General features: G+C 38.0%; 1 protein-coding gene and 1 non-coding gene across 2 annotated transcripts; both read left to right on the top strand.

The window, feature by feature from the left end:
- Positions 1-2036: 2036 nt before the first annotated feature.
- LOC122671989 (metacaspase-1) lies at positions 2037-8928 on the top strand. Its single transcript, XM_043869496.1, has 5 exons — positions 2037-2412; positions 3875-4205; positions 4345-4465; positions 4595-4801; positions 8727-8928. The coding sequence occupies exons 1-5, from the start codon at positions 2037-2039 to the stop codon at positions 8784-8786; spliced, it is 1095 nt and encodes a 364-aa protein (XP_043725431.1). The 3' UTR covers positions 8787-8928.
- Positions 8929-9140: 212 nt separating this feature from the next.
- Positions 9141-9240, top strand: LOC122649310. The gene has a single exon (XR_006331270.1). It is a non-coding gene; the product is annotated as a U6 spliceosomal RNA (small nuclear RNA).
- Positions 9241-13666: the final 4426 nt, after the last annotated feature.

Raw genomic sequence — 13666 nt, 5'->3', positions numbered from 1 at the left:
AAACTTCTCTGATAGCTTAAAGAGGTTACTAATTTCTGCAACCAGTAATCTGTTTTAGCCTGATTTATCTTGGGAGGCAGGTTTGCTGCAACCCTTTGCAGGAATAGGAGGGTGCAAATACTGTCTTAAGGACAGAACGACCTCGTTCGACTCAGGCCATCCTTTTTCGTCCTCTCCTTTTTGTATCAGATTTCTAACAAGTAATTTCATATGCCCCTATGTCTAAATGCAAACTCTACACGTTGCTTGATAAGGATCTTTTTCCCTTATTTCGGAGAGATAGATTCACCAGCCTGTCAAGTGGAGCCTTCCAAACTTGACTCCACAAGGGATAAAGGATTGAAAGTAACAAATAGAAGGTTTGTAGCCGCACTGGCACGCCTTCAATGCTCACAGTCTATATTATTAGGGAAAATAAAAACACCAGGCTAGAGCATGGAACAAAAAATTGACCGAAACCTGTCGAAACCATCGAGTTAACTCGGTTTTTCAGGTTTCCGAGACGAGTTGAAGGGGGATTTTATAAAATCCCTGGATTCGACCAGGTTTCAATGGTTTCGACCATATTTCGGTGGTTTCGACACATATGCCCATCGAAACTAAGAGAAACTTGGCTCGAAACTTGGACAGACAGGTATTTATGCTAAAAACCGCTAGAAATCAGGACAGACACTTAGTTATGTCTAATATCATTTAAGTAAATGTTTCATTTCATTTACTTAAGATATTATTCATAAATAAGCAAATATCCCCTGTTTAAATCCAATAAAAATAGTTAAAAAATCAAATTCCAAAAGGAAAAAAAGTCAACCCCCCAGTTCAAGAACAAAAACTGGATTTTCGACGGTAAGTGCAATTTTCAACTTTCTAATGCTGAGGATTTTCTCAAATCTAAAAATTCCATAAATGTCAATATGACAAAACATTGTTAAAAACCAAAAGTGCGGTAAAATATTCATTTGTTTTGGTGTGCAAAAAAATATTTTCATTCAAAGTGATTTTGACAGCATTCACGCACACCAAATTAAGTTTGACCAGTACATAACTCCTTCAATATAAATCAGATTTAAGCAATCTTTGACTTATTAAAAAACCATGAAAATAAAACTTTCTAACAAATCCAAGATTGCTTAAATCTTATTTATATTGAAGGAGTTATGTTCCGGTCAAACTTTATTTGATACCATGTCCAAGAACAATATATAGTATCAAACTTGGATCAAAACCACAAGTAATATTTTTAGTGTTCTCTATGTGAAACTAATGCATGGATTGAGTTTAAAATGTCAAAACTAGGTAGCACAACAAGAATCAGAGCAAAAACCCAACTTCTGGGTCTCGAAACCAAGGTTCGAGTTAGTCTGGAGAAAATCCCAAGTTTCGACCGAAATATGGTCGAAACCGAGATAAACTCGTTTTCTGGCCGATCGAAACATAGTCGAAACCCAAGTTTTAGAACCTTGGGCTAGAGTGCATTTTCTAATGTGTGTCCTCTCACATAATGAAATCTGAGACCCATATTTTATTCTGATTTATGACTTGTATTCATCTCATGTATACCATTCTCTGCACCGCAATTGGTGGAGGGGGTGAATGTTCACGTAGTCGGAAATCCTTTATTATTATACGGGTTCTGGAGCAAAATCTATCCTTTGTCGTCTTGATCGTATGGACGAGGAAGAAAGACAAAAAGGAAAAATCGACCAAACCTACCAATCATAATACACTGAATTGACCATAACGTCCTAACTTCAAAGTTCCAAGAATCTATATCAATGAGGGTAATAATATAATTTCAATACCAAACTGATTAAAGTGTATGCCCCACATGACAAAATTAAGGGTATTTTTTGTGAAAATTTCTCGACTCTTTCGCTCTCAATTCAAGGTCGAAGGAGTCGACGAAGGTGGTCTCGTACGTTCCATCGTCATTCCCTTCCCTTCTCCTTCTTCCTCTCCTCCGTTTGCCCAGAACTGTTCCAACCTCTCTCTCTCTATCTCTCTTTGATTCATTGATTCGTTCATAGGAGGTGAAGATGCATTTGCTTGTGAACTGCTCCAACTGCCACACACCGCTGCAACTCCCGCCAGGAGCCAAATCGATAAGATGCGCCCTGTGCCAAGCCATAACCCACATCGCAGACCCTCGCAGCATCCCTACTCCTCCTCCCCACCAACCCCATGATTACCATTCTACCTCTGTGCCACCTCCCTCTCCTCCCTCTCCCTACAACCATGCTCCTCCTGGGCCTCCCCCTACTGTGCACGGTCGCAAGAAGGCGGTGATATGCGGCATATCGTATCGGTATTCCAGGCACGAGCTCAAGGGCTGCATCAATGATGCCAAGTGTATGCGTTACCTCCTCATAAACAAATTCAGTTTCCCTGAATCCTCCATCCTCATGCTTACCGGTACGATACCAGATACTGGTTCGATTTGGGTTGCTCTGTTATGTTAATTTAATGGTGTGTGCGTGATGATGTTCAGTCGCGTATTGGTTCTTTTGCAGTCTTTAAATTATTATATTATTTGCTGGATTGAAAATGCTAATTCTGTTATGTTGTGGTCTAGTGGAAATAAATATCCCCTCCCAATCCTGGTTTTTTTTTTTTTTTAAAGATGTTTTTGTTTTCAATGTTGTTGTTTTGAGGTTTTATGGAAAGTGAATCAGTTTGGTCTGTTAAAAGAAAGAGAATGCACGGTACAACTTAATTAGTATGATGGCTTATAATATTTCTATAATGTTATTTGTAATTCTGATTTTGTAACATCTCACAAACTCGTCTACCTCTGACTAAGGTGCTCTTGGTAGTCTGAGAAATTCTGTCAATTACAATAACCTTTTCTTTCAACTACCCCCCCTACAGTATGGTAACTTTGATTCACAAGATATTGAGCCACATTCCCAAACTGTTTGGGTCAACATAATCTCTTATGTGAGAAGAATCCTGTGCTGTTTCCATCATTGAAGTTCTGATGTCTATTTGAGTTTAGAAGGGATTGTTGCCTTTTCAGTTTTTGTTTCAGAGATATTGAGTATTCTCAGAGCATGATCAAGACCTAGGATTGAGAAAGTTTTGAGTCCTCTCTGATTTTCATAAACCTTGAACTTGTTATTTTTCCTTGTATAGTGGATCAGAGTGAGCTGTCCAATTCTTACCACAATCCTCATTTGATGGTGTTCCCCTCCGTGGTTGACACACTACATTCCAAGGGATGGAACTATTCTTTTGACCTTTAAGTTATTAAGTGCCATATCTATTTTGATGATGCAACATGCGTTGATATGCAAATGCAAATCACAGTAGAATCTTTATATGGAATTTCAAGACTCTTTACCATAAGCTTAAGATTTTTCTATCTAATAGTCTTATTTCTTAACTTATAGGTCCAAGTATTCCCCTTTTTTTTTTTTTTTTTTTACCTAACATGATTAAGAAAGGCTATTGATACACTTGTACCATTTTCTTTCTCATTGCAATTTTAGTTCAACCTCGCTTTAGATTCACACTCTTTGTTTGTCTTTTTCTTTTTGGGTCTTGCTTTAATAGGTTTGCTCGGTACGGGTGGACTGGAAATGGTCCTAACTTTTGGTATTTCACACAAAGTGGCCACTCTCGAAGACCCTCTTTTCTTTTATTCTTTTTCGGTTTTTCCTCTGTTTTTTTACTTAGGGGATGGGAATGTCACTTCCTCCCCCCCCCCCCCCACCTCCAAAAAACTGATTTTTCTAATCAGACAATCAGAGAGGAAGATATCTTGAAAACTTTTTTTTTTCCCTTTCATTACTGTTTCCCTTTTTTTTCCCCCTTTCATCACTGTTTCCCCGTTACCAGCTCTAATCTTCACCTTTTCCTGAATGTTGATCTGCAGAGGAAGAAACTGATCCACACAGGTTTCCAACTAAGCAGAACATAAGGATGGCATTCTATTGGCTTGTACAAGGTTGTCAACCAGGAGATTCTTTAGTGTTTCACTACTCTGGTCATGGTTCACGGCAGAGGAATTATAATGGGGATGAGGTTGATGGATTTGATGAGACCCTATGTCCCTTAGACTTTGAATCTCAGGGAATGATTGTTGATGATGAGATTAATGCGGCAATTGTTAGACCTCTTCCTCGTGGGGTTAAGCTGCATACAATTATTGACGCTTGCCATAGTGGAACTGTGCTAGATTTACCATTCCTCTGCAGAATGAGCAGGTTTGATCCCAATATGTTGTAGCTTCTTTCCTTTTCATTCTATGACAAATGGGAGTGATATTGATGTGATAGACCATTTCATGTGCATGTAATTCTGATATTCTGACCTTGCTCATGTAATATTCTTTTATACATCCAGGAGTGGGCAGTATGTATGGGAGGATCATCGCCCGCGATCTGGGATTTGGAGGGGGACGAATGGAGGGGAAGTCATTTCCTTCAGCGGTTGTGATGATGATCAAACATCTGCTGATACTTCCGTTAGTTCTGGGCTCATTTATGAAATACAGTTCTGCTTTTGCTCAATGACAGAATATTTCCTTTTAATTTGCAACAGCATTTATCTCACATATTAAACAAAGAAGTTAAGATTATAATTTTGTTCGCAGGCTTTATCGAAGATCACTTCAACAGGTGCTATGACATTCTGTTTCATTCAAGCAATTGAGCGTGGACATGCAACTACATATGGGAGCATACTAAATTCAATGCGGAGTACCATCAGTGGGACGGGTAATGACCTTGGTGGTGGTCCTGTGACATCTCTCCTCACCATGCTTTTGACAGGAGGCAGTCTAAGTGGGGGCTTGAGACAGGTATAGTCATCACCACTGCTACATTAATTTTGGCATTTGAAGTTCGGACACTGACTTGATGTAGCATTGGGGGACCACTCTTGGCTCTTGGTAAGGAAGTCTCCTAGAGAGCTTTCAGTGCAAAAACCGGTGTGCGTCCGCATGCATGTGTGCATATACATGTAGGCATGATGATGTAGGATAAAACATGAAGAAAAAGAGGCAAAAACACTGTTCATGTGAACAGTGCCACAGCCATGGTTCAAAAACTCGTCTCGAACAGCCATCTCAACCAGGTCGAGTTTTCCGAGTTCTCGGCGAGACTCTGTACTTTTTTTTTTTTGGTTTCGGAACTATGTTTCGGTGGTTTGATGGCCACAGTTGGCTCCGAAACTTTAAGGGAGCTTGTTTTAGTCTTATAAACATATTTAAAGCTTTAAATTGGAAAAAATAACACCCAATTTGATGTTTTGGATTTGCACCCTTGGTTGGAAGCATTACTGTGAAGTGTTCACAGTGCATATTACATAAATACATAGACACCCAACCCAAGTACAATGAATATACATAGTTTACAATGCATCATATTACATAGTCCCAACTCCCAACAATACAATACTATGACTCTAGGAGTACTAAGGAGGTCGAGATTTCACCAAGATTTCTCGAAATATTCAAAATCTTGGTCGAGTTTTTTGAAACATTGCACTTTTTTATTTCGCATGCTATCTCGTCTCGACCAGGTCGAGTTTTCTGAGATCTTGGCGAGTTTTAGAACTATGGTCACAGACTCACAGCCCATATTTTCCTTGTGTGGAGATATTTTTTAGAAGATTTTGTGGGCCCATCAAGTGGAGGAAGATTCTATCCTAATGTTGCCATAGTTTAATTTCTATTTTCAGTTTACATTAGGTAGTTTCTTATTTGGTTATCTTTGCATGTTTAGAAGGCTGAATTATAAAACCTAGTAGTTCTAATTTAGTTACCATCTATTTTAGTTCGGATTTAGTAGTTTCTATTTTCCTAAGTTTCTATTATAGATTAATTTCTATTTTCTAATGTAAGCTTGCCTAAGTTATTAATAGGCCTCTCAATGTAATGAAGGAGTACAATTTGGAGAATAGAATTTTCTGGCCCAAGCTTGCCATCAAATTATAGGAGATCCTCCTTGTTTCAACAGCTGAGATAGCTGTGGGTGAGAGACCCAGGCTTAGAGAGCCATTCCCCTACCTCCTTCTCTTCTCTATCTTCTCCTCCTTTATTACCCTGCTCGATCTCTGTTGACTGCTGCTGCCTGTGACTGTTGCTGCTACTGGAGAACATCATTCAAAGGCTGCTGTGATCCCTCCCTCACTCCTGAATATTGTTGCTATTGCTGCTGTATCTGTGAAGGACCAGAAGGCACTCTAAAGCTCCAATCAAGTCTGTTTGCTGATTTGGAACTAAGAAGGTCATCCATACACTCTACGATTCCTGTCCTGCCCAGGATTCTCAGCCAACTTCAAGTGATCATATCTTTGCAACTAAGGCTCATCTTCAGTTGAGCTTTGGAGGACAAGATCACACCACCAAGTGCCTGACTCGATCCCAATCCCAGCCCAGTTTGCTGGCCGGTTTGGCCTGCAGAGCCTAACCTTCTATTTTGGTGCTTCCCCCATAACTTCCAACTGAACCATCAGAATTGGCTTCATATTTTCAGCAAGGGGTCCCCTCACTGTCAGCTCCACTCAATCCAAATTTGGATCCATTCCCACGGCTGGTTTGGTTTCTATACTTAATCCTTTACTTTCTAATTTGGTGACCTACTGTTTCTGGCCACCCAAATCAGTCCCTGTTTTGAGGGTTTGCTGAGCATTCTCAGCCTTGCATTTGGCCCTGTTCACAGTTCCTTTTAAGTGGCTGAAAATTCTGTTTGATCTGAACCCTAAGTCCTATTTTCGGACCTGGTTTGTACCCTGCTGTTAGGATTATTGCTGGTGGACTGCTGTGATTTATTGTGGGTTGATTGGAGCTAGGTTACCCTAACGTAGCTTTACATTACATGACCTTGCTGAAGATTCTAATCCAAACCTTTCTATATAAAGCCTCTATTAGAGGAGTAATGAACATTTCCAACTTGGACATATGTCCAAAATCTGTTATCTTTCAACTAGACAAAGAATTATATTATGTACCAAGTGAAAGTCCAAACCGATATTACAAAATTAGATATTTCCTTATGCCAATTTTTTTTTTAAAATTGAACAATCAGAACAGTAGGTTCTTGTGTCTTCTTCATACCGTTTGTTCATTGCTGGATATTCAATCCAATCAGTTCTATGTTCTTCATATATTTTTTGACCAAATACCTTTGTATAAAATACTTCTACTTCCTAATATTTAAGAAGAAATAGTTTTCTAGGTATTTATATTGCCCAGGACCCACCTAGAAATATACATTGTATATAAGTTGGTTCCTAATTCTTGGGTTCAATTCTGATCAATTTCTTGTCTACCAATTAGACCATAGCTTTTATAAAGTATAAAGTACTGCTCTACATCTAACTAAATGAAGCAGTTTCCCTAGGCATGCCATCCACTATGGAGTATATGGATGGCACACCTACTTGGGGCATGTGGCAAATCAGATGGGGCTGGAATTTTATGGACAGATAGACCCTAGGGTCAGCTCACTCGACAAGTTTCATCCCAAACGGAGTTGGCTGAGTGGCATAACAAAGACACTGAAAAATACAGGACTACCGAGGGGGTGCATGCCACTTCTTGGACTACCAAGAGGATGTGCGTCAATAAATGAGAGAGTATCCGATTAAATTTCAGTATGGAGTTTGACACATGGCCAATTCAGTTCATTTCCTAGATTTACAGTGGTTGGAATTGCGATATCACCTCCACATAGCACAACTAGGTGTGCAGTCTATAAAGTCCACAAAGAACTGCAGTCCAGAAACTGTTTCAAAAAACAAAGCCACGACAAAATAAAACATTAACATTCATCCAAAAAAAAATTAAAACGTAAACAACAAACAAAGAATTCGTATTAATTCATTTCATCACTTTCTGTATTGAGTCTGATGTCAACTTTGCTAATAATATTAGCAGAAATTTCACCGGAACTCCTAGAAAGTCTGCTATATATGAACACCGATTTATGAATCAAAGCTGTAGTAGCAGTTAAGCCTGTATCTTTAATTTTTGTTTCTTTGTGGTTGTTATAGCTTTTCCTTGGCAAACGGAAAAGAATAATTGTAGGGTAACCAAAATATATGTGTATATGCACTGTGGGATAGGGATGGATATGGGAATTTATTATGACAAGCCCAAAGCGCATTGATTATGTTGCCTAAACTTAGTTCTGTTGGTGGGCCTCATCTTAGATGGAGACAGCTAAAAGTCATAGAAACAGGACACAATTGGAGGATCTTGCACCTGTATTGGCCTATATAGTTTAAATTGCAATGACAGCAACTTTAGTACAGAAAATTTATTTTCTTTAGCAATAGCATAAGATAGTATCAATAGTAACTGAGAACAAGAGCAAAAGTAAATGGAGATTTGTCCAATCAGCATCCAAGTGTCAGATGAAGATCTCCACTGTAACAGTTCATACTTATGCGAAAGTTTTCCTGTTCAACGCTGTATATCCATAATGCTTTGACATAGCAGAAACAAATTCCCGTGCTGTCATATTTTGTCAATATAATAAGCCTGTTATTTGTAATCATATATTATATGTAAATTGTATGTCAAAACTTTTTGCAGCTTTAAGCATACAGTACCTACCACCATAAATCCATGGCATATATATGTCTGAATCTGCATGTTTTCATTGTGTATCTATCTATGCCTGTTGATTTTGTTATCATTTATTTTAAATACACACCTGGATCTATGGCCAATGGTCTTGTATATAAACTAATCTGGGTTTTGTTTTATTTTTCTCCAGGAGCCACAGTTAACAGCATGTGAACCATTTGATGTTTATACAAAGCCCTTTTCCCTATGAGTTCCTTCTATATCTCCAGACTTATGGTTAATTTTCATTATTTGTTCAGTTATTCTGTATAGTTTACCTCTTAAGGTATTATTTATGCCTTTGTTTACTCAAATATCTGTATTGAGGAGATCCTTTGCCTTTTCACCAATAATTTGTACTTGCTGTTCTCACCATTATAGAATAACCAGATTGTTTAATGGAACTGAAGGGAGATTTTCTGCACGTAGTCCAGTTTTTTTTTTCTCATTTGATTGCAACAAGGTTTAGAAGCAGGATATCCAGACAAATAATTCATGTTCCATGGCTACCTGTACCAATCATTGGGAAAAAGAAAAACAACTGTTCTCCTCACACTCGATATGCGTCTCTTGGAGACATCAGATAAAATTTGAACGATACAGAGAACATTAGCATGGCCCTGAACAAGGATGACACTTACACTGGATATGCGGTAGTTGTCAAAAGATGATGGAGTATTAAGACCAAGGATGCATTTGAACCATCTTGTGCAGATCATACAGCAAAATTTAACCCAAAATTACACTGACAAGAGCAAGGTTGAGCCCCCCATCCCACATCCCCCAATAGACTATTATGGCTCTTTTCCAGCCAATGTTTGCCAAGCTTTCTCATAGGTTTGCCCCAAGAGATGTCTTGTGTACAGATGTTGGTGTACTGCCAATGCAGTCAATAGGCATGAGAGGATTAAGAGAGGATTAGAGTATCAATTAAAGCTGGGAATTCCACCCATGGGCAATCAGAAGAAGATGTATTTTTTAGAAAAGTTATTGAATTTATGCAATCAGTAGCAACTAATCAACTTTGCCGTGAACTTCTGCTTCTAAAGATGATGAGGTATGTTCTAATCCGACCCAAGTTTATGCTGTGAACCTCCTGCAACCAACATAATAGCCGCCCAGCCAAAGCTGCCATCACTTTTATCATAGGAAGCATCAGTAACGACAACAGTTACATCATCTTCAATATTTGATAAACATGCAGGTTGGATCCTGGAAATGAGATCCTCAGGATAGGGAAGTGAAGGCAAAATTGATGGTGATTGGGAAGATTGTGAACCTAATAACCCTCAGAAAATGGGGTAAAGAGTTTTTGAAAGCAAAGGGTTCTGCCTAATGAACTCACATAGCTATCTATCAAACTTTGAGAGGATTAAGAAAGGATTCCAGACAGCCTTACACATTACAAGTTTATTTCTAGCCTGCCAAATTTCATAGGCCAACATTGTTTCAAAGATAGAATCCTTGTTCTATCACTTTGTGGTTGTAGATTGGAAGACAAAACATTACGGATTAGAGCTCTCATAGACGAACTTTTCATATACTCAATTCTTAAGCCTAGTCTAGAGGCAGCCCAAACACAACAATCTAGCATCGAGATAGCCTTGTAATGTTTGGAAAAATAACAGACCATTGTGACAATAATAATACACATGTTGTTGGATATAGTGTTAATTAAATCCAAATAAATAGTTTATTTTTAATTAATTTGCACTTAAATTAATATGGGCGATTGTGTGTCCAGAGGTATGACCTCGAAGTGTTCGCGACTAAAGATAGAATTGGGCTCTTTGTTTGCATGGTTGTCGCATTGTGTGTTTTTGGTAATGGAGATTCCAGACATATGTGGATACACTTTAGTGTGTATCGAACTCAATCATTCGAAAACCTGGCATGATCTATTGACTGATATTTAGTGTAAAAAGGTTCTCATGATAGTTGTGGAGCTTGACCTGAGAGGTCTTTATTGTTGTAGATCGACACGGTGTACTTTAGCCGACATGAGGTGGATACCTACACACGACTGGCTATACATTACTATGTTGGGTCCACTGTATTTGTCTGTGGATGAAAGTGACACTTAATAAGGAATCCACTTCTCATGTAAGAAGAATAATTCAAGAAAGAATCCTAAATTTGATTGGATGGAACTTCCGAACTCAATGGTTTTTAAAGTGTTAATAAAAGAATTTATAAAATTATTATATTATATAAATGTTTAATCGTTTTGTTTTGTTGTCCAATCACTAATCAAGATAGTTTACACTAGTTGTTCAATGGACTAGGGTGGAGACAATAATTTATTCCATGCTTCGAGGTCTATTGTGAGATATTCTAAAATGGAAGGACCTACATGTAATGGTTTCTACCAAATTATGGGTTTTGTAGTTATTACCAAACTAAGGTGCACTTATGTGCCATTAACTTAATTAACCAATTGGGTGTGACTCAATGTAGGCTGCCTTGATGGACGACCCAATAGGATCACACCAACTGGCATAGGAATCCTAAGAAGGAAATGAATCATACTTGGCTATACAAGAGCCTTAAAGGAGAGAAATTGGTCTAAATCATTATTCACTTACCTCATAATGATTTGAGAGAAAAGAGTTTTTCCCAAAACCCCAACACTCTCTCTCCTCTTCTTCTCTCTATCACTCCAAGAGTTGGTGATTTTCATTGTTAGAAGAAGGTTTTGGTACGTTCTTCTTCATCAAAGTGTTGAGTAGAGATCGATTTCTACTTCTACGGATTCTGTGTTCAAGTGTTGTGAATCGTTGGAGCCGTTTCCCTTGGTGCACTAAAGAGGTAACCATAAACCTGTATTAAGATGTTTGTTTCGAATACCGTATATTGCGTGAAGATCAATTCATTGCATCGGATTGGAAAAGTTTCGATTTAATACCATTTCCGTCTCCACCTTTATGTAAAGGGAATGATGAGAATATAAATTGAGAGATTTAAAAAGGTTTATCTTTTTCTTCTTTTTTTCTATGATAAAAAAAAATTCATTAAACTAAGCATATAATAAGTAGGGATGTAAACAGATCGGAGTTGGATTCGGCTCAGATAGTGCTATATCCGCATCCACATCCGATTAGCTTTCGGATGGATTCGAATAGTGCTAAATGAATACGGATCAAATATTTTATCCGTTTACATGTAAATATAGCTTTTCAGATAGCTATAGCCTATTCATATCTGCATCCTTTTAGTTTTCGGACAAATTCGGATAATACTAAACGGATATGGACACGGATACGGAAACGGATTTCAACTATGCATTTATACCCCTAATAATAAGTCTCCAACAATGTGCTTAAAGGATCCTTGCATATGCCTACATCTAACTCTAACTGCTAAATTATGAGCTACATTAATTAAATGTTTGTCCATTTTCTTAATACACAAAGAAGTAATGTCAAAAAAAAAAGTAACAGTCTTCAGCAAAGCTTGGATGTCAAATAATTAGGCAGACAACTCCCATGGCCGTGGATGTGCTTCAGCATCTATTTTTTGAGGAGTTTGATTGAAGAGGAGGGAGGAATTTGAGGTAATATTCCCAACACCTGATTGCATTGAGAATTAATTGAAATGTGTTGGGATCTACTTCTCTAAAAAGGCACCTATTTCTTGAGCTCCATAAGAAGTAGGTTGTTATGGCAACAATAGATAGAATACAAGATTTGTCACATTTGGAGATCATGTATAGATGATTAGATTTTTAATTACACTTTAAAGATGGAATCCTACACATTCTCTGTGGAGAGATCAACCAAACCAGCAACCTAAATTATTTTGGAAAAATTGTATGGAAGGAAAAGGTGCTAATCTGATTTAGCAACCAAGATACATTACACATTATAAAAAAGGATCAGTCCTTGCCGATCCATGAACCACATTGTTCCGAACAACCTAGATAAAATAACATGTAATGATAAAAATTAAAAGAATAAAAAAAAAAACCATTGGGAAGATTGTTTATCCATTGCGCTGGATAGAAACAGGGAGACACACAGTCGATCGAGAGAGGGGCTGGAGAGAAGCTCTATTGATTATGACATCAATGACTTTATGATACAAAGGATGAGTCAACACTGAAAGGGGAATCTTAAATCCATCCAAATTGGGCAACCAAACATTTTTTTTTCAAATATCAATAGAGCGGTCATCTCCTACTACCCAATAGGTAATGTTTTGAACCTCAGGAATAATAGACCTTAAGTTATTCCAGATTCAAGAACCTCTAGGCCAACTAACATTCTTGTCAAGGATTGAGCGTGAGTGGAAGTAATTAGATTTGAGAATTCTTGCCCACAAGTTGTCAGGATGAGAAATTAATGGCCACCCAAGTTTAAGAATGAGAGCTTTGTTGTGAATATGGGTTTTGTGAATTTCCAACTCACCGGAAAATTTTAGAGTACAAACGGATGACCAAGAAATGAGTTGAATATCTTTCCTAGAGTTTTGAGTTCCTCTCCAAAAGTTGGCAGTAATAGAATTCAATTGATTACGCACTGATTTAGGGAAAAGGAAACATGACATGAGATAGGTGGGTATTAGGGTTAGAATAGATTCAGTTAGAATTGTTCCCCCCCCCCCCCCCCCGCGGCACGGTTAAGAAGATTATTCTTTGGGGGGGACAGAGGTATTCCAAGATATTTGGAGTTGGTTAACAGAGTTCTAAGTACCATCAGATGTATTACTACTAAAAAAAGTTTCTCTCTTACCCAAATTAATTTGTTGACCAGGGAAATCCTCAAATTAGGCTAAGATAGATTTAATATATAGTAGAAACATCTTCAATTATGGTGTGAAAAAAAAGGAGTGTGTCATCAGAGAAGAGCAAGTGAATGATTTCAGGCGTGTTTCTAGACACCTTAACACCCTTAAAAAGATTCACTTTATAATAAACTTGTAAGAGGTGGGACTTGCATTCCATAGTTGTGATGAAGATGTAAAGACCTTAAGGGACAACCTTGTCGAATGCCCCTGGAAGGTTCGATGGAGTTGAAATCGCTACCATTGATTCTGATGTAGAAGGAGCATACAAAGAGTTTCTAGATCAAGTCACACCAGTGCTAGTCGAAA

Source organism: Telopea speciosissima, chromosome 1 (assembly GCF_018873765.1).
Source record: "Telopea speciosissima isolate NSW1024214 ecotype Mountain lineage chromosome 1, Tspe_v1, whole genome shotgun sequence".
NCBI lineage: Eukaryota > Viridiplantae > Streptophyta > Magnoliopsida > Proteales > Proteaceae > Telopea > Telopea speciosissima.
The sequence above is the reverse complement of the archived record's forward strand: the minus strand, read 5'-3'. Positions and strand labels throughout refer to the sequence as shown.

Coding starts and splice junctions, on each gene's coding strand:
- LOC122671989 (XM_043869496.1), top strand. CDS start 2,037: ATGCATTTGCTTGTGAACTGCTCCAACTGCCACACACCGCTGCAACTC. Junction 2,413..3,874: donor CTCCATCCTCATGCTTACCG/GTACGATACCAG, acceptor GTTGATCTGCAG/AGGAAGAAACTGATCCACAC. Junction 4,206..4,344: donor TTCCTCTGCAGAATGAGCAG/GTTTGATCCCAA, acceptor TTATACATCCAG/GAGTGGGCAGTATGTATGGG.